Below are 25,943 nucleotides of genomic sequence, written 5' to 3' on the forward strand. Positions count from 1 at the left end.
ACTCCACAGGCAGTTTCCAGATATTAGCACGCGCAGTGTATGTTGGAGAGTGAAAATTGCAAATATCCCAATTTATTACTCAACACATAGTGCCCAGATTGTGCTTCAGGAGATACACATGCTATAAAATAAGTGGTTTCTTGTCACTATATTAATGCCAAATACATGGATGCTTAATGTGGTTTTAGCACAGTCTAGTAAACTGTCATTGTCTTGGTGAATAATTCAATAATTTTACATAACTTGCCATTTTTACAGACCGTTTAAGTAGAAATGTTCAAAAATATAGAATTCAAGGATATTTTATTTTAAAATAATAATTTGGTTTTATTCCTGGCAGATGACTGTACCAGGAGATCAGAGGGACAGCTGACATCTTCAATTTTTAAATCAGATGATCTTGAGATCCCACAGGATACAACTGAAGTGAATGCCATTACTCCAGATATACCATCATCCACTCACAGCAAACATCTGTCATTTGATCCTTTGAAACAGATCCTGTCTTCTGATTCATTAGCGACTACTAAGGAAAATAAGAGTCACAAAATAAGCATTAAAAAGCAATCTGCTCCTAAAGCAATGAAGACATTTTCATTTTCAAAATGTGGAAATAGTTTTTCCCTAGAAAAGTCCTTTCTTAAACAACAAAACCTTCACAAAGCAGACAATAGATTTTCTTGTTCCAAGTGTGGGAGATATTTTAACCAGAAATCAGATTTTGTCAGTCACCAGAGAATTCACACAAGGGAGAAGCCAGTTTCATGTTCTGAATGTGGGAAATGTTTTCGAGATAAATCAGCCCTTGCTAGCCACCATAAAACCCACACAGGGGAGAAGCCTTTTTCCTGTTCGGAATGTGGGAAATGTTTTAACCGAAAAGCGCATCTTGTTATCCACCAAAGAATTCACACAGGGGAGAAGCCTTTTTCCTGTTCAGAATGTGGGAAATGTTTTACAGATAAATCCGCTTTTGTTAGTCACCAGAGAATTCATACAGGGGAGAAGCCTTTTTTCTGCTCAGAATGTGGGAAATGTTTTACAGATAAATCAGCCTTTGTTAGCCACCAGAAAACCCACACAGGGGAGAAGCCTTTTTCCTGTTCAGAATGTGGAAAATGTTTTAATCAGAAAGCGCATCTTGCTACCCACCAAAGAACTCACACAGGGGAGAAGCCTTTTTCCTGTTCAGAATGTGGGAAATGTTTTCTAGATAAATCAGCGCTTGGTAGTCACCAGAGAACTCATACAGGGGAGAAGCCTTTTTCCTGTTCAGAATGTGGGAAATGTTTTAACCGGAAAGCGCATCTTGTTACCCACCAAAGAATTCACACAGGGGAGAAGCCTTTTTCCTGTTCAGAATGTGGGAAATGTTTTACAGATAAATCAAAACTTGCTAGTCACCGGAGAATTCATACAGGGGAGAAGCCTTTTTCCTGTTCAGAATGTGGGAAATGTTTTACAGATAAGTCAGCCTTTGTTAACCACCAGAAAACCCACACAGGGGAGAAGCCTTTTTCCTGTTCAGAATGTGGGAAATGTTTTAATCAGAAAGCGCATCTTGTTACCCACCAAAGAACTCACACAGGGGAGAAGCCTTTTTCCTGTTCAGAATGTGGGAAATGTTTTCTAGATAAATCAGCCCTTGGTAATCACCAGAGAACTCATACAGGGGAGAAGCCTTTTTCCTGTTCAGAATGTGGTAAATGTTTTATTCGGAAAGCGAATCTTGTTACCCACCAGAGAAGCCACACAGGGGAGAAGCCTTTTTCCTGTTCAGAATGTGGAAAATGTTTTATTCGGAAAGCGTATCTTGTTACCCACCAGAGAAGCCACACAGGGGAGAAGCCTTTTTCCTGTTCAGAATGTGGAAAATGTTTTATTCGGAAAGCGCATCTTGTTACCCACCAGAAAACCCACACAGGGGAGAAGCCATTTTCATGTTCATAATGTGAGAAACATTTTATTCTGAAATCTGATGTTATACACCAAAGAAACCATACAGGGGAGAAGCCATTTTCCTGTTCAGAATGTTTATTTCTGTTGATGACTATGGCTTACCGCCAATAAAAACCCCAAAGTCATTATGTCAGTAAATTAGAATAAAAACACCTGCAATGGCTTCTTAAGCGTTTAAAAAAGGTCCCTTAGTCTGTTTCTGTAGGCTCCACAATCATGAGGAACACTGACTGGACAGATGTCCAGAAGGCAGTCATTGACACTCTACAAGCAGGGTAAGTCACAGAAATAACTTGAATCTGACAAAAGTAATAATAAATAAAAATGTATGAAAATGAACAAACGAAAGTCAGACATTGCTTTTCAACCATGCTTCCACAGAATTTTTAAAAAAAATAAAACTCTTAAAATAGGCCTGGAAAGAAATTATGGTACCCTTAACTTAATATTTTGTTGCACAACCTTTTGAGGCAATCACTGCAATCAAACAATTCCTGTAACTGTCAATGAGACTTCTGCACCTCTTGACAGGTATTTTGGCTCACTCAAGAGCAAACTGCTCCAGTTGTCTCGTGTTTGAAGGTTGCCTTTTCCAGGCGGCATGTTTCAGCTCTTTCCAAAGATGCTCAAAAGGATTTAGGTAAGGGCTCAAAGAAGTCCACATCAAAATAATCCAATGTTTTCTTCTTAGCCATTCTTGGGTGTTTTTAGCTGTGTGTTTTGGGTCATTATCCTGTTACAAGACCCATGACCTGTGACTGAGACTAAGGTTTCTGACACTGGACAGCATATGTCTCTCTAGAATCCCTTGATAGTCTTGAGATTTCATTGTACCATGCACAGATTTTAGACACTCTGCCAGATGCAGCAAAGCAGCCCCAGAACATAAGACTCCTCCATGTTTCACAGTAGGGACAGAGTTCTTGATATGCTTCATTTTTCCGTTTGTGAACATAGAGCTGATGTGCCTTGCCAAAAAGTTCCTTTTTTAGCTCATCTATCAATAGGACAATCTCCCAGAAGCTTTGTGGCTTTTCAACATGTAGTTAGGTATATACCAGTCTGGCTTTTTTATGATTTTTTTTCAACAATGGTGTCCTCCTTGGTCATCTCCCATGAAGTCTACTTTGGCTCATACAACGACAGATTGTGCGATCTGACACTGATGATCCTTGACCTTGAAGTTCACCTTTAATATGTTTAGAAGTTTTTCTGGGCTCTTTTGTTACTATTAGTATTATCCATCTCTTTGATTTGTCATTAATTTTCCTCCTGCGGCCACGTCCAGGGAGGTTGGCTACAGTCCTATGGATCTTTAATTTCTGAATAATATGTGCAACTGTAGGCACAGGAACATCAAGCTGCTTGGAGATGGTCTTATAACTTTTACCTTTAACATGTTTGTCAATAATTTTCTTTCCAATCTCCTGAGACCACTCTTTCTTTCACTTCCTCTGGTCCATGTTGAGTGTGATACACACCATGTCACCAAACAGCACAGTGAGTATCTGTAGCCCTATATATAGGCCCGCTCACTGATTCCAAGATTGTAGACACCTGTGATGCCATTTAGTGGACACACCGCGATTTAACATGTCCCTTTTGTCACATTTTCTGGGGTACCATCATTTCGGTCCAGACCTATTTTATGAGTTGGTTTTTTTTAATGCTGTGGAAGCATGGTTGAAAAGCAATGTATGACTTTCCTTTGTTCATTTTCATAGATTTTTTATTTATTACATTAAGATTCAAGTTATTTCTGTGACCATTGTGAGTTTTCTGTCATTAAACGAGGGGTACCAACAATTTTGACCACGTGTGTATACCTCAATCCATCCGTCCCTCATCCGTCCAGCTATATCTCCATCCATCCCTCTTTCAAGCCATCCATCCCTCCATTTTTTTAAGGTAAATGACTTAAAGCAACAGTTCAAAAAAACATTTTTTTTTACTTTTGTTTAAACAAATGACTAACAATAAATAACAAATGCAACACAAAACTTTTGAAATATAATATTAATTGGATCATGACGCAGAGGTCGAAGTGGACGAGGGGTGTAGGTAGATGTGTGGGTGTTATACACGTCTATTCATCCAAAGGTATGGTCATGTGACTGTTCTTTGTGACCCACCTCTTGTTCATTTTAATGAATGTAATATTCCATACATTGTCTGTGGACCGGCAGATGCGCCTGTCTGTGATGACCCCACCTGCAGTGCTAAACACTCTCTCGGACAACACACTTGCAGCAGGGCAGGCCAGCACCTCCAAGGCATACAGTGAAAGCTGTGGCCATGTGTCAACTTTTGATACCCAATAATTAAATGGGGAAGAGCCATCATTTGGTACATGGATTTTTGTGAAAATGTACCATGGTGTACTCCACCATGTTTAAATGCTGCATCATGCTGGTACGGGCAGTAGTACTTGATGTTGATGGATGTTGTGGCGTGGTCATGAGGTTTTGCCATATTGCTGCAATGCTGATACTGCCTTTTGAGGTGGTGGTGATGTCAGAGCTCTGTTGGCTACTTCCTCCTCCGCTTCTTCCTTGTTGTTCAACAGAGCCACTGCCTTCATTATTTTGTCTACAAGCGCCTTCTTTTATTGCTGCATTTTTACATCCCGCTCCACTAACAGAATCAATTATATTGTCTTTGTAATGGGGATCCAGCAGGGTGGTGGTTCACCAGTAATGTTCACTCACTGCTGAAAATATGGGCAACATGGCTGTCATTGCAGCATGTATTCACTCATTTGTTTCTCGGCTGCCCAGAGGCAACGACAGGCTGTCCTTGGTATTCCCCCATTGACTCCATGGATGCCCGTGAGCTGCTCGTATTTCCACCCTGTTGTGAACAAGGTTGTTGTGCCTCCTCCTCATTGTCCATTACTATCCTCTCGTTGTCCACTTGTATTGACAACAGGCCTGATGTTTGAAGTTCCTCCTGACCCTCTTCCTGATCTCCCCCTTCCTCATCGATTATGACCTGCGGAGTCTTTTCAAGCAGACAAAGCAATGGAATTGTAGCGCTGATGATACAATGATCAGCGCTGGCCATGTTGCTTGAATATTCAAAGCAGCGTAACACAGCATACACTTCTTGCATTGAGGCCCAGACATTGATGGTGGAGTGATGTTGTTCTGCCAAGCGACTCACCCGTGCGTGGTGCATCTGAAAGTTGACAATTGCCTGCTGCTGCTCACACACCGTCTCCAGCATATGCAGGGTGAAGTTCCACCTTGTTGGAACATAGCATATCAGCTGGTGATCGGGAAGAGTACTGAAACTGCAACACAGACAAGCGAGCAGCATCTGGATGCATGCACTTTCAGCAGCAGATCGGACACATGAGGAAAATTCTTTAGGAAACTCTGAACAACTAAATTTAGAACATGGATTAGGCAAGGATCGTGTCGAGTCCACCTTGGCCCAGAGGTGCTACCAGATTTCGGCCATTATCACACACTGTCATGACAAAATTAAGGTGCAGCGGCACCAACCAATCTTTTGTCTGCTGCTTCATCCCAGTTCAAAGCTCCTGCATGATGGGGGGGTCTGTCCCTCAGGCAAGTTGACTTCAGAACTGACTGCTGCTGTTTCCCTTGAGCTGAGGTCAAATTGGTGGGGCAGCTGTCTCTGTGAGCTGATGATGGGGTGGTGGAGGAACCAGTAACATGGCCAAATGAGCATCCAGCAATCATTAGAGGTGGTAGCACAAATACGTCTGTCCCAGCCACCACTAAATTGACCCAGTGGGCAGTTAGGGAGATGCACCATCCCTGGCCGTGCTTACTGGTCCACGTATCCGTAGTTTTGTGGACCTTTCCACTGATAGCGCTGCACAGTGCACCACTGATTTGGTCCTTCACATGTGTGCAGGGCAGGGATGGCCTTCCTGGAGAAGTATTAGCAGCTGGGAACCACGTACTGTGAGACAGCAGTTGCCATTAGATTTTGGAAACTGTCCATCTCCACAAGCTGGAAAGGAAGCATTTCAAAGGACAGAAATTTGGAAATGTGGTAATTAAGGAGCCTGGATCGTGGGTGGTAAGGTGGAAATTTCGTTTTTTTCTCCAGGGTTTGCTTGATAGAAATTTGAAAACTTTGATGGGACAGTGTGGAGATGCGTGTTGATATTGGTGATGGGGTTAGTGGCACTTCCTCTCTTTGTGGGGAGGCTGGTGACCCTATTGATCCTGACCGGGTGGAAGAGGCTGAGGAAGCAGCAGAAGAGGAGCATGAGAAGGCTCCGAACTGTCATTCTTTTTGACATGTTCACTCCATTGCAGCTCATGCTTGACTTTCATATGCCTGACATGCAGGTAGTGCTCAGGTTGAGTTGATTAACTCCACGTTTCAGACTCTCACGGCACAACTTGCAAACCACCCGTGTCTTGTCCTCAGTATATTGTCCAAAGGAGATCTGTTGTGGACTTTCTTTGTCCTGGCTTGGGTGAGTTTATTTCTTTGGATTTGTATCCAATAGCAGCTGACGTACTGGGTATGGGCTGATGGCTGTGCGTTTCTACCCTGGTCTCTATTGGTCTGTGATGCTGGGGCAGCAAAATGACCACCTCTTACTCCGAACTGACCTCGTCAGCATGATGGCCTTCACTCCATGTGGGGTCTAGGAACTCCTCATCACCCACATTATCTTCAGTTGGTATCTGTGAAGGCAATACAAAATTGCAAGGGAAACTAATTTACGTAAAATAACTAGTAAGGCTGTATCCGCATGATTGTCTGTAACACACAAAAGAATATGGCATCTGCCTACTCTTATTGCAGGAACTGAGAACCTCAGAAGGCGGTCTGCTGGGAGAATAGTGAGAGGCGTCAAGCATGGGAGCTTCAAAAGGAGCTAGCAAATGTTTTGTAACCGGGAATAATATTTACTGTTGATTGGACAGAGATAAAGGGGAGGGGAGACACGTGATATTTGAAATGCCACAACTTTGCTCATAGTGCATTTACAAACTGCAACTTTAAAATTAAGTTAGAACTGCAGACGGAAACATTTAGAGATTTCTCTTATTTTTCCCTTTTTAATTTAAAATTGTTCTGCATAATTGTATGTTTTATTTTTAGATTTGTATATCTTATTGTAAGCACTGTATGTCTTTATATTAAAACTTTACATTTGTAATAAATTTGATCCTTATATGCTCTTTGTCACGAACTTAGTCAGGAACTTGCAGCTCTCTGGAGCCCCCTTAACCTGCTGGACAATAAGGGTATTGACAGAGGATAAGAAAATGAATGCAGCGGCTCTAATTTATGTTGAATATTGCGGCACGTGATGTGACAGGATGTATATACACTCACTGGCCACTTTATTAGGTACACCATGCTAGTAACGGGTTGGACCCCCTTTTGCCTTCAGAACTGCCTCAATTCTTCGTGGCAGAGATTCCACAAGGTGCTGGAAGCATTCCTCAGAGATTTTGGACCATATTGACATGATGGCATCACACAGTTGGCGCAGATTTGTCGGCTGCACATCCCTGATGCAAATCTCCCGTTCCACCACATCCCAAAGATGCTCTATTGGATTGAGATCTGGTGACTGAGGAGGCCATTTGAGTACAGTGAACTCATTGTCATGTTCAAGAAACCAATCTGAGATGATTCGAGCTTTATGACATGGCGCATTATCCTGCTGAAAGTAGCCATCAGATGTTGGGTACATTGTGGTCATAAAGGGATGGACATGGTCAGCAACAATACTCAGGTAGGCTGTGGTGTTGCAACGATGCTCAATTGGTACCAAGGGGCCCAAAGAGTGCCAAGAAAAAATTCCCCACACCATGACACCACCACCACCAGCCTGAACCGTTGATACAAGGCAGGATGGATCCATGCTTTCATGTTGTTTACGCCAAATTCTGACCCTACCATCCGAATGTCGCAGCAGAAATCGAGACTCATCAGACCAGGCAACGTTTTTCCAATCTTCTACTGTCCAATTTCGATGAGCTTGTGCAAATTGTAGCCTCAGTTTCCTGTTCTTAGCTGAGAGGAGTGGTACCCAGTGTGGTCTTCTGCTGCTGTAGCCCATCTGCCTCAAAGTTCGACGCACTGTGCGTTCAGAGATGCTCTTCTGCCTACCTTGGTTGTAACGGGTGGCAATTTGAGTCACTGTTGCCTTTCTATCAGCTCGAACCAGTCTGCCCATTCTCCTCTGACCTCTGGCATCAACAAGGCATTTCCGGCCACAGAACTGCCGCTCACTGGATTTTTTTTCTTTTTCGGACCATTCTCTGTAAACCCTAGAGATGGTTGTGCGTGAAAATCCCAGTAGATCAGCAGTTTCTGAAATACTCAGACCAGCCCTTCTGGCACCAACAATCATGCCACGTTCAAAGGCACTCAAATCACCTTTCTTCCCCATACTGATGCTCGGTTTGAACTGCAGGAGATTGTCTTGACCATGTCTACATGCCTAAATGCACTGAGTTGCCGCCATGTGATTGGCTGATTAGAAATTAAGTCTTAACACACAGTTGGACAGGTGTACCTAATAAAGTGGCCAGTGAGTGTATATCACCAGTTCCTGATAGATAGATAGATAGATAGATAGATAGATATATATATCTATGTTCCGATCTTGGTCCAGTCACCATCAAGTCCCCAACACCACATAAATACGGAAACTAAGCTGCCACCACGACCTCTTATAGGTGGATCGGGAACCCATTTGGTAACGTGAGCTTGCACGGAGTACGCGACGGATCGCTCCTAGAACAAGAAGAACGAAGCTAGCAAATTTATAATTTTACTCCAGAAGAATCGGCAGTGTTTACAAAAGATACAAATAATATTACAAATGAGACAATACAAATGTGTATAAAAAGTTATTAAATAAAACGGGATAAAAAATACAAAAACTTACTAAATCTCAGTCACAGGTATGATGTGTCGATAAGATCCAGAACCACAGCATGGTGTTCTGCTGTCTCTCCTGACTCTGAATGAATGCCAAAGATGGACATTCCTGTTTTATGCTTCGGCTTTAAAACTAAGAACTCCCACTTTGCTGACCTCACATATGGGCTGTTTTCTGGGAGGTATATCTTTGAAAGTTATTGATTACTTTTCTTCATATCTTTGGCCTGGAAGCTCACAGGCCAAAGATATTGGCACTATAGCTTGGTCTGTCTTTGTAAGGATGTCTTTTGAAGGATGACAGCAGAAATATGTCAGAAATTAGCCAGAAGGTACGACTAACCACAGTTTTACATATACTACATTTCTTTTTGAAGTAAAAGAACAGATTAATCCAGCTCACCGCACTGCCTTGCTGGTAGGATCCAAATCCTGCGCACGGATTTGACTAGGCAGTCAATCAATAGTAGAAAAAAGGGAAGAAAGTTCCAGCGCTAGGAATGGAAAATTAAAAATCCATTTTATTGTGCCAATGCATATTAAAATTCCAGCAGGTACAGCATATCAGTCGGATGACTGCAGAACAACGCGTTTCGACGCCTCAGGTCTTAATCATGTTCTGACATTAAATGCAACCAACTTCCTTATGTTGGATTCTCCCACCTCCAATAATCAGAAACAGGTGTGTGAACTGCTCCAAAGGAGCTCCTGATATGGTAATGGTAGGAGAGCCAAACAGAATGGAAGGAAAAACAGTCAGTGTAGACAACATAACATAAATAACATGCATAATATATAATATACTTTATCTTTTTTTCTCTTTTTCTTTCCTTTCCCCTCTTTCTCCCTTTTCCCTTTTAAAAGGAGATATAAAAACTAATGTAAAATAAAAAAGATGAATATGAACATCAATAATTGCAACCACATATTTTAAAGTACATATCACATATTCATGTCCCATAAATAATGTACCATAAATTATACTACAAAAGGATATGTACAAAAAAAAACGCAATCAAATATATAGGTAAATTCAGTATCCACCAAGACATCATCCCATCATTATTAGGGACAATTCCTAAGAGAAATTTTTATCCACATTAAATAAGTATGATGTCTACTGGATACACAAAAATCACATCATCTGAACTGTATCAAAGAGCAGTCTTTTCCCTATTTCCTCCTACCCCTTCTTCCTTTCCTCATTCCTTTCTTTATCATATTTTTATTTATCAGATTAATATAAAGGAGAGAGAAAAAAAAAATTACAGTAATCAGTATAATACGGTTACTAGCATTGTGAGAAAATACCTACCAATCCTTAATGAGGATCCCATTCTAAAACAGGTGATTCATAATAATATTAGGTATGTTGCCAAACGGGCACCTACACTTGGCACTATTCTTTCCCCCAGTCTTTTTACTAGTGAGAGTGGCCAGACAGAAGGATCCTCATGGATGACACTAAAGGGTTTTTATAAATGTGGTGCAGCTAGATGTAAAACCTGTAATTTTGCACAAAAAGGAAAAACATTTTTTTCTATGGTAAATAAAAAAACATTTACCATTAAAAACTTAATAAATTGTAATTCCTCCTACATTGTATATTTAATATCATGCAGAATTTGTAACATCCAATACACTGGTTGCACCACGGGACCCCTGAAGGTCAGAATCAGGAGGCATCTCTCAGATGTATCTAATCATAATGCTGTTGCGGTTTCGGCAGTTTCAAAGCACTTTGCCACAGTTCACAAGGGGGATGTCAGTGGCTTTTACTTCATGGGAATAGAACAGGTGCACAGACCGATTCGGGGTGGAGATCACTGAAGGAAACTCTTGAACAGGGAGTCCTTCTGGATCTTCACCCTGGGCACAAGATATCCAGATGGAATGAATAGCCGACAGGATCTTATATTGCATTATTAAATACGTTTATCCCAGACTCTCATTCAGGGGTTGCAATATATTGTATGGATCGTTTGTTGTGTATTGGTTGGGGTTTTCTCATTTGGAGATTTATCAAATATTTTTATATAAAATAAAAAGATAGAAAGAGAAGGGAAAGGAGAAAGGAAGGAAAGGGAGAGAAAGAAAAAAAGAAAAATTTTTTTAAAATTTTTTTGGAGATATTTTCATTTTTTTTAAAATGGATTTTTAATTTTCCATTCCTAGCGCTGGAACTTTCTTCCCTTTTTTCTACATTTTTTTCCTCCAAACTTACTCTCACCATGCTGACACGCTCTAACAGTTTTGACTCCATTACTCCTCACTCTCCTTCGCTATCCACAAACCCCAGCACCTGCTAACCAAATAATAATCTCTCCTTCCCTCTTGCCTCCCCACCTGACCTCCTCTGGTGACCTGCTCCTCAACCTCAGATGTCTCCAAATAAAATACAAAACAAGCCACCCTCCCACCTGCTCTCCCTCTCTCTGCTGGTGACATATCTCCCAACCCTGGATTCCCCCCCAGCTCATACCTCCCATTATTACCCCCTTCTATCATTCCCAACCCAATACAAACACCAGAAATCTTTCACACCTCAAATCCGTGCCCTTGACAACCAACACCCTGCTCCCACTCTGGAATGCCCGCTCTGTCTGCAATAAACTCCATGTGATTCACAACCTCTTCTCGTAATTTTTCCATCCTTGGCCTCACTGAAACATGGCTGACACCCTCCGACATAGCCTCCCCTGCCGCGCTATGTTACAGCGGCATCCACTTGACCCACACTCGACCTGGCAACAGACATGGTGGAGGAGTGGGCCTTCTCCTTTCTTCCAACTGCACCTTCAACCCAATCCCACCTCTAACCTCCCTTATCCTGCCCTCTTTTGAAGTCCATTCTGTCCGCATCTACTCACCCTCCAACCTGCAAGTGGCTGTCATATACCGACCTCCGGGCCCGACCACTGCCTTTATTGACCAATTCACATGGCTCCTTCACTTTCTCTCTGCTGATATTCCCACCATCATCATGGGTGACTTTAACATCCCCTGTCAGTATCTAGTCCTGGAATCTGTTTCTCTTGCCCTTAGTTAACATGGATCTTGATGTTTTCACGTCGGCCATCTTGCTTCTCGCCAAAGCTGTATATAAAGCCAGCACCTGCTCTGATTCATTGCTTGTGTATTATGTATTGGACTTTGTGCCTCTGCAGTCCCAAGCCTGGACTTACTATACCTGTTGGTCCTCTCTTAACGGCGGAGTCCTCTGCCAACCTGCACGTCTGGATCCCTGCCTGCTGACCGAGTGATTGCTGAACACTTGACTTCGGGAACCTCTGCTTGACTACACCTGCGGTGAAGTAAGAACTCCAGCCAGCTAGTGTGTTCCTCCGCCCTGCAAGAGTCTGGGTCTTGTGCACTCATTGCTCAGTGACTTTGCATGCTGTGTCGCAGAGTATCAGCTCTGCTGTTACCATTTATCATATTGACTGAACATTTATCTGGACTTATATGCTATATTGCATTCAGATCATTAATACAATATTGCTTGCGCAACCCACTGTGTCTGCAGTCTCTTTGACCTAGCCACTGGTGTCCAGTTGTATCCACTAGTATCGTGACATCCCCATTGACACCCACCAGTCAGCAACTTCCAAACTCCTGTCCCTTACATCATCTTTTGGACTTACTCAGTGGTCCTCCACCACCACCCACACAGATGGATATACATTAGAACTGATCTTCACCCATCTCTGCTCTATCTAACTTCACAACCTCCCCTCTATCTGACCACCATCTACTCACTTTCTCAACACTGTCCTCCCCACCTGTCACCCATCTCCAGCAACATGCGCACCCCCCCACAGAAACCTCGCACATCTAGACACTCGCGCACTCTCTGACTCTATTCTACCACTGTCCTCCATATCTTCACTCCACGACACAGACACTGCCACTAGTTTCTACAATGCCACTCTTGCATCCGCCATCGACTCGGTCGCCCCTGTCATGCATAACAGTGCGACGAATCAATAGACAACCCTGACACAATAACATCACTAAAAAGCTTCGGCAAGCATCCAGAATTGCAGAACGGCGCTGGAAGAAAGCTCATTCGCAAGATGACTTCACTGCACAAAAACAAGCAACACTCGCATTCAAATCTGCCCTCACCTCTGCTAAACAGGCCTACTTTACATCCCTTGTATCTTCCTTATCCCATAACCCCAAACAGTTGTTCAATACTTTTAACTCGCTCCTCCGCCCACCAATGCCCCCTCCGACTTCCCTAATCTCTGCCGAGGACTTTGCCACACGCTTCAAAAACAAGATAGACCAAACACGGCACGTCTTTATTGCAACCACCACAACCCCTTTACACACCAGACCAATTCCCAAACCCCATAACCTCCCTATCTACATCACTGAAGGGGAGCTTGCTCATCTTTCCAAATCACACCTCACCACTTGTGCACTTGACCCTATCCCATCCCACCTCCTCCCCAACATCTCCACCACTCTTATCCCATTCCTAACCCACCTCTTCAACCTATCACTAACTTCTGGTACCTTCCCTTCTGCTTTCAAGCATGCTACAATCACGCCTATCCTTAAAAAAACCAACCCTCGACCCAACAGCCATGTCAAGCTATCGCCCAATATCGCTGCCCCCATTCGCTTCTAAACTCCCGGAGCAGCACGTCCACGCTGAACTTTCCAGCCACCTCTCATCTAACTTGCTCTTTGACAATCTACATTCAGTGATCCACAATGAACTTCTGGAGTGAGTTTGCCGCACTGCAATTAAAGGGGCCGAATAATATTGCACGCCCCACTTTTCTGTGTTTGCATTTCCACAAATATTTAAAATAACCAATATATTTAGTTCAACTTCACAATTGTGTCCCACTTGTTGATTCTTCACCAAAAATTTACATTTGATATCTATGTTTGAAAATGTGGGAAAAGGTTGAAAAGTTCCAGGGGGCCGAATACTTTCGCAATGCACTGTATGTGGGAAAAGGTTGAAAAGTTACAGGGGGCCAAATACTTTTGCAAGGCACTGTATAACTGTAAGAAAATGTTCTTATCGGGATAGTTGGAAGAGCCGGACAAAATTGCAGACAATTCTCGAAGCTGAGGTTGAAGCTTATTGGAGATGCACGACAAAACAGATACAGAATAACAGAGGAGTCGGAATATGCGGGCAAAAACAGGGATGCAGACGGGCAGAGATTCGCTAGGAAGTCTGGCGGTGATAAGGCCTCGTGCTAGATCATGGTGTGGCATGATGGCAATGGAATGGCAACAAGCAACAGTAACAGGAGTTTCTTATACATTATGAGAACAAAGAAAGCTGCATTTTGCCGCAGAGGGCGTTAAAATTATAATTTTAAGGCGTTTACATGGTAATTTTAGAGAAACGTGGTTTAGAACAGAGAATATAATGACATAATACGAAGATATTAATTATAGTTTCTCCAAGCAACACTAAAACCCATAAGTCACTGGTATCTATGGCTACTGTCCTAAAATCTTATCACTGCTTTCAGACTTGATCCATAAATTCATGCATTTTAATGATTCTTCTCTCTACCAACAATATCACATAAACACACATTGACCATATATTTGGTGACCCTATTCCCCTATTGATCCAATCTTCCTCTATGCACGTCTACTGAGGTTGTAGAAGAAATGATCTCATTTTCCATCCTCAATTTAGTACATTTTATTAGCTCTTTTGTAAAATTTGAATCTTCTCTAACTTTCGACAAGATGGCTGCTAGAGACAACATGGCCGCTCAGTATATTATGGCTGACCATTCTCTTACAATAACCTCCATTGTTGTGAGTTCATTCTCCCCTTCACCATTGAGGTCTGATGAACTCCCTCTTCTGGTGAAGGAAGGTAGTGAGGCTGATTACCAAACAGCTGAGCAAATTGATGATGACTGGGTGACTGGAATTGCTGACTGGATATAAGGCAGCCAACGTCCTGCCTTGCGGGTGATTTCTCTGAGGGATTCTTGGAGACCAGTCTGATTCCTGCTCCTCAAAAGCTAAGTTTTCTGCTCTGCTTTTTGCATTTTTGTTTTGGTTTTGTTTTGCCTTGTTTTGCTGGATTTCTGCCATTCCCTGCTGGGGTGAGCTGAATTCCTTTTTGCTCTGTCTTCAGAAAATGTACTGATATAGTCTTTTTGAAGCCTAGCGTCTTCAGGGCTTTTTTCCCTATCAGTCTGTTGGCTCTTGTTTCGATAGGGTTTTGGCGGATTGCAGACAGCTTTTCTATCCTGTCCTATTTAGTTAGCTTGGGCCCCATCATTTGCTCAGCCTATCTTTCTATCTGTGTGTGAGTTTTTTCATCTTGCTTCACCGTCATATGTTGGGGGTTGCCTATTGCTTTGGGGTCTGCTCTGGGGCAGTTTAGATTTCCCTTTCTGTCTTTAGGCTATGTAGTTCTCCGGCTGTGATCGAGGGGTCTAGGGCACCGTAGGAACCCCCCACGGCTACTGCTAGTTGTTGTTATGTTCAGGGGTCTGCAATCCGATAGCTGCCAACTTCTCTGGTTTCCTGGACTTAGCTAGTATTTCTGTTTTTGCCTCCTACGGTGACTCATTCATAACAGAATCACCCGCCATACCGCAGATCCTAGGGTACTTTTCCTCTATATCTCTGAGACCGTAGGGGGAATTTTTTTTTCTCTCAATGGAGATAAAGCAATTGTCTGATCATGTGGAGCAGCTCGCTGCGGAAGTGCGGGGAATTTCCGCCTACCTTGCTCATTCACATGCTGCTGAACCAAAGATCACTACTCCTGATGTGTTTTTTGGGGATCGGTCTAAATTTTTGAATTTCAAAAATAATTGTAAATTATTTTTTGCCTTGAAGCCTAACTCGTCAGGGAGCTCCGCGCAGCAAGTTAAAATTGTCATCTCTTTGCTGTGTGGCGATCCCCAGGATTGGGCGTTTTCTTTTAAACGAGATGATCCTATTCTGACTAATGTGAACGCATTTTTTCAAGCCTTGGGGTTGTTGTATGACGAACCTAATGCTATTGATCAGGCTGAAAAGACCCTGTTGGCATTGAGCCAGGGTCGAGATTCTGCAGAATTGTACTGTCAAAAATTCCGAAAGTGGGCGGTCCTTACTACCTGGAATGATAATGCCTTGGCAGCTCTCTTTCGGAAGGGTTTGTCAGAAGTCGTAAAAGATACTATGGTGGGATTTCCTGTTCCCTCTGGTCTTGACGATTCTATGTCATTAGCCATTCAGGTTGATCGGCGTTTACGTGAACGCAGGACTGCACGAGAGGTGTTGCCACCTGTTGAACAAGTGTCTGAACCTATGCAATGTGATAGTTTTGTCCAGGGAGCAACGTCAGGAGTTCAGAAGGCATAATAAGCTGTGTTTTTTTTTTTTTGTGGAGATGCCTCGCATATTATTTCTGTCTGTCCTAAACGAGAGAAACGTTTTGCACACACGTTTTCTGTGGGTGGTGTTCAACCTAAGTTTCTTCTGGCAATTACTCTGATCTGCTCCCTGTCCACATTTTCCGCCAAGGCTTTTGTGGATTCGGGAGCAGCCCTGAACCTAATGGACTTGGATTTTGCTAAACGTTGTGGATTTCCGATGACACCTCTGCGGATGCCTATCCCTTTGAGGGGGATTGATGCTACTCCTTTGGCGAAAAATAAATCTCAGTTTTGGACCCAGGTGGTAATGCGGGTCGCCCCAGACCATCAAGAAAATTGCAGATTTTTGGTGTTGCATAATTTGCATGATACCATTGTTCTGGGGTTTCCCTGGTTGCAAATTCCTAATCCAGTTTTGGATTGGAAATCTGTGTCTGTGGTGAGTTGGGGTTGTCAGTGTGCCCTTAGTGAGGCTCTGGTTTTTTCCACCTCTCCTCAGTCGCATGATGTTCCTGACTATTTGGCGGACTTTTATGATGTATTTAGTGAGAATGAGTCTGCATCTTTGCCTCCTCATAGGAGTTATGACTGTGCAATTGAACTGAGCCCGGGGTGTAAATTTCCCAAGGGTCGGCTCTTCAATTTATCTACCCGAGCACGAGGCTATGCGATGCTATATTAAGGAGGCACTGGAGAAGGGTCATATTAGACCATCCTCTTCACCATTAGGTGCCGATTTTTTTTTTTGTGGCCAAAAAGGATGGTTCATTAAGGCCTTGTATTGATTATCGTGCCCTCAACAAAATTACTGTTAAATATCAGTATCCGTTACCCCTGATTTTGGATCTATTCTCCAGAGTTAAAGGTGCTTGCTGGTTTACCAAGCTTGACCTCAGGGGGGCGTATAATCTTATCAGCATTAAGCATGGGGATGAATGGAAGACGGCGTTTAATACTCCGGAGGGACATTTTGAGTACCTGGTGATGCCTTTTGGGCTCACTAATGCCCCTTCTGTCTTCCATTGCTTCATGAACGACATTTTCCGAGACTTTGTGGATAAATTTTTGATTATCTATCTGGATGATATTTTGATCTTCTCCAAGGATTACGATTCTCATGTGGAACATGTTCGGACTGTGTTCCGGATCTTGAGGGAGAATTCCCTGTATGTCAAAGGAGCGAAATGCCTTTTTGGGGTACAGAGGATTTCCTTTTTGGGATTTATTTTGTCTCCGTCAACTATTGAAATGGACCCGGCCAAGGTACAGGCCATTTATGATTGGGTTCAGCCCACTTCTTTGAACGTCCTCCAGAAGTTTTTGGGTTTTGCTAATTTTTATAGCAAAATTTTCTAGTATTGCCAAGCCATTGACTGATCTGACTAAGAAGGATGCTGATGTGTTGAATTGGTCTCCGGAGGCTGTTTCTTCCTTTCAGGAGCTGAAGCGAAAATTCACTTCTGCCCCGGTTTTGCGGCAACCTGATGTCTCACTCCCGTTCCAGGTAGAGGTGGACGCTTCTGAGATTGATGCAGGAGCTGTTTTGTCCCAAAAGGATCCTGTGACTTCTAAAATGAATCCCTGTGCTTTCTTTTCCCGAAAGTTCTCTCCATCTGAACGTAACTATGATGTGGGGAATCGGGAACTGTTAGCCATGAAATGGGCATTTGAGGAGTGGAGACATTGGTTGGAGGGAGCTAAACATCAAGTCGTGGTCCTCACTGACCACAAGAATTTGATTTACCTGGAGTCGGCCAAACGCTTGAACCCTAGACAGGCTAGGTGGGCCTTGTTTTTTACACGTTTTGATTTTGTGGTCTCTTTTCTTCCTGGCACTAAGAATGTCAAGGCAGACGCCCTCTCTAGGAGCTTCTTTGCCGATTCTCCTGTGGTGACCAAGCCTGCTACCATTTTAGGCGAAGGGGTAGTTCTTTTTGCCATCTCGCCCGATTTGAGACGTGCTCTGGAAGAGTTCCAGGAGGACAAACCTGAGCGTTGTCCCAGTGGAAAGTTGTATGTTCCTGACCAGTGGAAGAAGAGAGTGATGTCTGAAGTTCATTGCTCTGCATTGGCTGGTCATCCAGGTATTTTTGGTACTAGAGATCTGGTGAGTCGGTCTTTTTGGTGGCCCGCCTTGTCTCGTGATGTCAGGAATTTTGTGCAGTCCTGTGGGACTTGCTCCCGGTCTAAACCTTGTTCTCGCTCTAGTTGGTTATTGATGCCTTTGCCGGTCCCCAGGAGGCCATGGACCCATATTTCAATGGATTTCATCTCTGATATGCCTGTCTCAGAGAATGACTGTTATTTGGGTGATTTGTGATAGGTTCTCTAAGATGATTCATCTTGTACCACTCCCTAAGTTGCCATCTTCCTCTGAGTTGGTGCCCCTGCTTTTGCAACAGGTGGTTCGCTTGCACGGGATTCCTGAGAACATTGTATCTAACAGAGGAGTTCAGTTTGTGTCTAGATTTTGGAGGACTTTCTGTTCCAAGCTGGGAATTCAGTTGTCCTTCTCCTCTGCTTTTCACCCTCAGACCAATGGGCAGACAGAGAGAACAAACCAGACCTTGGAGTCGTATTTGAGATGTTTTATTTCCGCTGATCAGGATGATTGGTTTTCATTTTTGCCCTTGGCAAAATTTGCTTTAAATAATAGAGCTAGTTCTGCCACTTTGATGTCACCTTTTTTTTGTAACTTTGGGTTTCATTCTCGATTTTCTTCAGGGCAGGTGGAGCCTTCTGCCTGCCCAGGTGTTGACACTGTGGTGGAGAGAATGCACCAGATCTGGGACCAAGTGGTGGATAAGTTATCTCTCTCCCAGGAAAAGGCCCAGCGGTTTTCCAACCGACATAGGACCATTGGTCCCCAGTTTAAGGTTGGTGATATGGTTTGGTTATCATCGAAAAATATCGCTATGAAGGTGGCTTCTCCTAAGTTTAAGCCTAGATTTATTGGACCTTACAAGATTTTGGAGATTATTAATCTGGTATCTTTTCGTTTGGCTCTTCCTGTCACATTTAAAATCCATAATGTGTTTCATAAGTCCTTGTTGAAGAGGTTTGTTGAACCAGTTGTTCCTGGGGTGGCACCCCCGGACCCTGTATTGGTTGAAGGTAACATGGAATATGAGGTAGAGAAGATACTGGATTCCTATCTGGCTAGACGGAGACTCCAGTATTTGGTTAGGTGGAAGGGTTATGGTCAGGAGGATAATTCCTGGGTCTCTGCCTCTGATATTCATGCCAAAAGATTGGTGCGTGCCTTTCATCGGGCTCACCCTGATCGCCCTGGGGCGTGGATGAGGGTTCGGTGACCCCTCCTCAAGGGGGAGGTACTGTTGTGAGTTCATTTTCCCCTTCACCATTGAGGTCTAATGAACTCCCTCTTCTGGTGAAGGAAGGTAGTGAGGCTGATTGCCAAACAGCTGAGCAGATTGATGATGACTGGGTGACGGGAATTGCTGACTGGATATAAGGCAGCCGACGCCCTCCTGCCTTGCGGGTGATTTCTCTGAGGGATTCTTCAAGACCAGTCTGATTCCTGCTCCTCAAAAGCTAAGTTTTCTGCTCTGCTTTTTGCATTTTTGTTTTGTTTTTTTGCCTTGTTTTGCTGGGTTTCTGCCATTTCCTGCTGGGGTGAGCTGAATTCCTTTTTGCTCTGTCTTCAGGAAATACCAGGGTACTGATATAGTCTTTTTGAAGCCTAGCGTCTTCAGGGCTTTTTTCCCTATCAGTCTGTTGGCTCTTGTTTCGATAGGGTTTTGGCGGATTGCAGACAGCAGCTTTTCTATCCTGTCCTATTTAGTTAGCTTGGGCCCCATCATTTGCTCAGCCTATCTTTCTATCTTTGTGAGTGTTTTTTCATCTTGCTTCACCGTCATTATATGTTAGGGGCTGCCTATTGCTTTGGGGTCTGCTCTGGGGCAGTTTAGATTTCCCTTTCTGTCTTTAGGCTATGTAGTTCTCCGGCTGTGATCGAGGGGTCTAGGGCACCGTAGGATCCCCCACGGCTACTGCTAGTTGTTGTTATGTTCAGGAGTCTGCAATCCGATAGCTGCCAACTTCTCTGGTATTTCTGTTTTTGCCTCCTACGGTGACTCATTCATAACACTCCATATAATTCTGAACTAATCTCCCGATATTTTCCCTCAAGTAAGCTCCGATCCTGCCAAGACCTCCTTCTCCGCTCCACCCTTATTCACTCCTCACCCAACCGCCTCGAAGGCTTCTCCTGAATATCCCCCATCCTCTGGAATTCTTTGCCCCAACGCGTCTGACTATCAACCACGCTCGGATCCTTCAGACGGAACCTGAAAACCCATCTTTTCAGGCAAGGTTACAGCCTGCAATGACCCCTTCTGCCTCCTCACCACGACGAGCTACCGCCTCATCATCACTGGAGCTGCTGCAACCCCCCAACCTACTCCTTCCCCACCATCCTGTAGAATGTAAACCCGAAAGGGCAGGGTCCTCTCCCCTCTATATCAGACTGTGATTGTTAGTTTGTTTACAGTAAGTGATATCTGTAATTTGTATGTAACTCATGTACAGCACCATGGAACCAATGGTGCTTTATAAATAGATAATAATTATTGTTTCCCTTGTGATTTTTACCATTTTTTAGAGTCCACACTCAGAATGTCTGTGATTTGCTGGTGGGCAGAAATTCATTTCCAAGGTTTCTGATAGCCCAAAATGCTGCCATGCGTAACCCCAATTGCCCAGATCCTGGAAATCTAATTTCCATGTTTCTGGGATTAATGTGTATTATTAAATTTGACTTTGAGTGTTTTCCTTCCAAAAACCTGTCTTTTAAGCAAAACGCATTTAACTCAGCTTTGCTAGTCCTGGCAGGCAAAAAAACCTCAGCATTTCATGCTGATCATTTGCTTGAAGGGAGGGGGTGGAAATTCAGAGAGAGAAGGGGTGTACAGTATGTAAGATTTGGTCTTACAGAAACCAATGGTGGGAGGAGTAGAGGGTCAGCTCTGGTTGTGTCTCCAGAACAATAGAAAATAATTCATATTTTCCCGACACTTAAGAAGCCATAACTTTTAACCTCTTCAAAACATGCGCCATACATGTACAGTGCATTTTGTGTCTCCCACTTTGATATGGACTCTGGCGTGGAGCTCACATCTTTCCCAGCACAAGTCAGCTATTTTGAACAGTGACATGTGCCTCTAACAGCCACGGGTGTAATTGTGATCCACCCATGGCTGTTAACCTGTTAAATGCTGCTGTCAATCTCTGATGGCGGCATTTAACTTGCGTTTACCGGAAGCACACAGGAAATCCCAGCCATCGGTGACCACGTCACGTGATTGCGGGTCACCGATGGGTTGGCATGACAACTAGAGGTCTCTAGCAGACCGGTGGTTGACGCTCAGTGACGCAAGTGAGCATTTCTCCTACACACAGGCAATCTGATCATCGCACAGGCGATCGGACAACTGCAGCATCTAGTCTCCCATGGAGACTATTGAAGCATGCAAAAAGTAAAAAAAAAAAATTTCAGATTTTAAAAAGTTCGGATAACCCCCCCATTCAAAATAAAACAGAAAAAAAAATCAACCAAACACATATTTGGTATCACCGCTTTCAGAATCGCCCGACCTATCAAGCTATATAAAGAATCAGATTGGTAGATTGGTTAACAGCCTAGCGAAAAAAGTCAAAATCCCAGAATTACGTTTTTTTGGTCGCCGCAATATTGCATTAAAATGCAATAACGGGCGAACAAAAGATCATGTACACACCTCAACGGTATAATTAAAAACGGCAGCTCGATGCGCTAAAAATAAGCCCTCATCTGGCCCCAGATCCTGAAAAAATATAGATGCTACGGGTCTCGGAAAATGACTTTATTAATTTTTTTTTAACAAGCTTTGGATTTTTATTTCACCACTTAAATAAAAAAGAACGCAGACCTGTTTGATGTCTGTGAACTTGAAATGACCTGGAGAATCATAATGAGAGGTCAATTTTAGCATTTGGTGAACACGGTAAAAAAAAACAGTTGTGGGATTGCACTTTTTTTGCAATTTCACCGCATTTGGATTTTTTTTTACCATTTTTGAGTACACGATATGGTAAAACCAATAGTGTCATTCAAAAGTACAACTCTTCCAGCAAAAAACAAGCCCTCACATTCTATATTGACTGAAAAGTAAAAAAGTCATGACTCTGAGAAAAAGGGGAGCCAAAACAGAAATGCAAAAATGAAAAAGGGCTCCATCATGAAAGGGTAAAAGGAGTTGTTCACTACTAGAGCAACACCTTCTTAAAAGTAAATGTTTGCCCCCAATAAAGTAAGAAAAAAAATATATACTCACCATCCATGCTGTTGCGATCTCATGGTGTCAGCACTTGGGCTCCCGTAAGGTTGTTGTGAGTTGTGACCCTGGCACCCAATTAGTCCTGGAGTCACTGTCAGTAGTGGACACCAATCACCTTAGGAGTCTGTGTGACTCTTTGATTGTCTGACAGTAACATATTTTGGTGACTAATCACCCTGTGTGTTTCATGAGTCATGTCCGTGCATTAAGAAGTTGGGGTATGCGGACTGTTGGGGCGTGATTTAAGCTGACTTTATATATAACGGAGGTTAAGTGTTGGATTTAGTGACAGGATATAAAATAACGTTTACCACCTCACATCACGAGCTGAAAAGTGTGTACGTGACAGTACCTGTGTTTCATCATAGTCTGAGATGTCCTGTAGTTCGCTGAATGTGTGCAATGGTCCTCCCACATACCACTTCGACGACATCAGTTGTTGAGCATCACTACACTCCCAGCTTCGGCTTGTGGGGCAGGGCCAGGTGCATGGGCAACAGGACCAAAGCCAGCGGAGTCATGAAACAGTAGAAGAGACTAGAGAAGGGCGGACACCTGGATGTTCGAGTCCGGCCGAACAGTTACAAAAAGTTTGGGTACCAGATTAGTACCGGACCCCATTCATTTGAATGGGGGCCCCAAACATCCAGTGTTTGCTGCGCTGTAATGTGCATGACAGCGTTGTGAAATCATCCCCGCCGGTCAGAAAGCCACGGTTCCCACATTGTCAGAAGACAGCGCAAGCGCTCAGCTGTGATCTGAGGTATAAAGTTTCTCTCAGGTCACTGGTGTCAGCTGATGGGGACTACCGACACCTACTACTGCTAAAAAATATATAAAGTGCTCTCAGTGACAGAAACAAAATAGGAATCTTGTAGGTATGATACCTTTTAATGGCTAACAAATAATAGTAAATGATGTTACAAAGCAAGCTTTCGAGACAACTTACGTCTCTTCATCAGGCTGATAACACAATATTTGAAGAAACTTTATATACAGTTTAAAGCACATGCTGGTGTGATACATGGAAATTTCAATAAACAAATACTGAGCTAGAAGAGAGAATCCTTAATTAGGTAAGATCACATAAGTGGTGTGAAAGTTCTGTGAGATCAAAAGGCTATTTGGAGGAAATAGCTCAGATATGGTAATGGGCCATAAAAGCTTCTGAAAAATTGAGTTCTGTGTGAAAAGAATCAAAGATTTTAATGAATTTGTGTTCTCACACCCTTCAATGCTTCTGTGATTTAAAATTGCCTTTTAAAATGACAACTTTCATATTGTCTATGTTGTGTCCTGGATCACAGAAAAGTTTAGCCATAGGTAAATGGGCCACAAGGATCCCTAGAAGTCAAGTACTTCAATTCAGAAAAAAAGAGGAAAATCATCGTGTACCACTGGTAGTGACCTACAACCCACAGCTTGAAATACTGAGAAAAATGGCTAAGAAACTTCACCATATCTTACACAAGGATGACCAGTTAAAAACACTATTCAAAGACCCCCCTTGCTATGTTACAGACAACCTCCCAATCTAAGAAACATCATTATCCAAAGCTCAATGCCCTCAGATTCACCAAGAGGAACATATCCTTGCAATGTTTGAAGATGCAAAACCTGCATTCATATAGAGACCAAAGACAAAATCCAAATTTCCAACACACAGCAGGATTATAAGATCCCTGGGACATTCACATGTTCCTCTTCCAATGTGGTGTATTTAATTCAATGCAATATATGTCCTGTGGGTGGCCTCTATGTTGGAGAAACAGGACAGAGACTGAGAGCAAGGATGAGGTCTCATTGTCATACAATTACAGACAAAAAACCCATTTACCTGTGGCTAAACATTTCTGTGATCCAGGACACAACATAGACAATATGAAAGTTGTAATTTTAAAAGACCATTTTAAATCACAGAAGCATCGAAGGGTGTGGGAACACAAATTCACTACAATCTTTGATTCTATTCACACAGGACTCAATTTGTCAGAAGCTTTTATGGCCCATTACCATATCTGAGCTATTTCCTCCAAATAACCCTTTGATCTCACAGAACTTTCACACCACTTATGTGATCTTACCTAATTAAGGATTCTCTCTTCTAGCTCAGTATTTGTTTATTGAAATGTCCATGTATCACACCAGCATGTGCTTTAAACTGTATATAAATAAGGTTTCTTCAAATATTTTGTTATATCAGTCTGATGAAGAGATGTAACTTGTCTCGAAAGCTTGCTTTGTAACATCATTCACTATTTGTTAGCCATTAAAAGGTATCATACCCACAAGATTCCTATTTTGTTTCTCTCACTGAGAGCACTTTATATTTTTTTTTTCTACTGGCTAACACGGTACCAAACCACTTTTTTCGTTCTACTACTGCTAATCACAGTTAAGAGCAGGAGCGGTGGATGAGAGCATTCATCAACCGCCCCTACATTGTGAATTAATACCAAAAAAAAAAACCTGCATAGTTTCCCCTGTATTTTTGCCAACCAGGCAGGCAAAACTCACAGCTTGGGGCTGCAACCAAAAGAAAAAATACTGTATATATTGGTCAGGAAGGTTGAAAACAGGCTTTGGGGTGAAGGAGTTAAATACACCCTATAGTGCCACATGAAAGCCACTAAAGGATACAACTTTATATTACTTAGGGGGCGGACAATAATCTAAGCTCCCTCCTATAACAATTCTCCCTGAGCTGCTTCCGGAGGACGGCGTGCCGAGCATCGCATCACTGGGTCTTCTATAAACCCGATAACGTGATGCGGCCGGACAGTCACAGTAATGTCAGTAGCCATCATGGCCACAGCATTACCATGTATGGCGGGCAATCCCCGCATGGTTATTGGCTGGGAACTCGAGCATGGCACTCCATCACCTGCGATAATTCAGTAACAAGCTTGTCCGAGGTCCCGATGCCTGAACGAGTAGTGGAGAGCGGCTCACTCATCACTAGTATCTACATTATTGTGCTGGAGCGGAGCTGGGAGAGAAATAATCACATTTTGTGAGAACTTCTTTGGGCTTCTATCCTCTCATCCTGCAGTTGTCTGAATAGGTCTAATGTGGAGCTGGGAACCAGCGAAGCCGCATTCTGTCCACAGCTGTTACGTCACTGTTCACACCACACAGAGACCCCAAAAGAGCCTCAGTGCTGATAGGGTTAATGTCCCCTACGCCCAGTAATGGGGAATCTCCAGCACCTACCTCCACCCGCAGAGCCACACTCCACATAGAGAAAGAGCCCGCTATGACTGTTATGCCGCATGTCCCCTGGAGCAGTGTGCACGCGCACCGAACTATCATGCCCGCCATGTCTGTTATGCGGCTTGACCCCTGGAGCAGTGTGCGTGCGCACCAAACTGTTATGCTTGCCATG

The 25,943-nt window shown here is 43.2% G+C and overlaps 2 protein-coding genes across 2 annotated transcripts in view; one reads left to right on the forward strand and one right to left on the reverse strand.

Moving 5' to 3' along the window:
- The window catches only part of LOC141059300 (uncharacterized), a 370,224-nt gene extending 363,109 nt beyond the window's left edge, over positions 1 to 7,115 (forward strand). The window contains exon 11 of the mRNA XM_073555628.1: positions 341 to 7,115. Within this exon, the coding sequence (XP_073411729.1) occupies positions 341 to 1,950 (1,610 nt within the window). The 3' untranslated portion in view covers positions 1,951 to 7,115. The remainder of the gene's footprint in view (positions 1 to 340) is intronic.
- The window catches only part of LOC141059299 (uncharacterized), a 779,988-nt gene that overhangs the window by 113,307 nt on the left and 640,738 nt on the right, over positions 1 to 25,943 (reverse strand). The gene's annotated exons all lie outside the window — the stretch shown is intronic.

Source organism: Dendrobates tinctorius, unplaced genomic scaffold (assembly GCF_039654945.1).
Source record: "Dendrobates tinctorius isolate UK_male_01 unplaced genomic scaffold, ASM3965494v1 ptg000226l, whole genome shotgun sequence".
NCBI classification, from domain to species: Eukaryota; Metazoa; Chordata; class Amphibia; order Anura; family Dendrobatidae; genus Dendrobates; species Dendrobates tinctorius.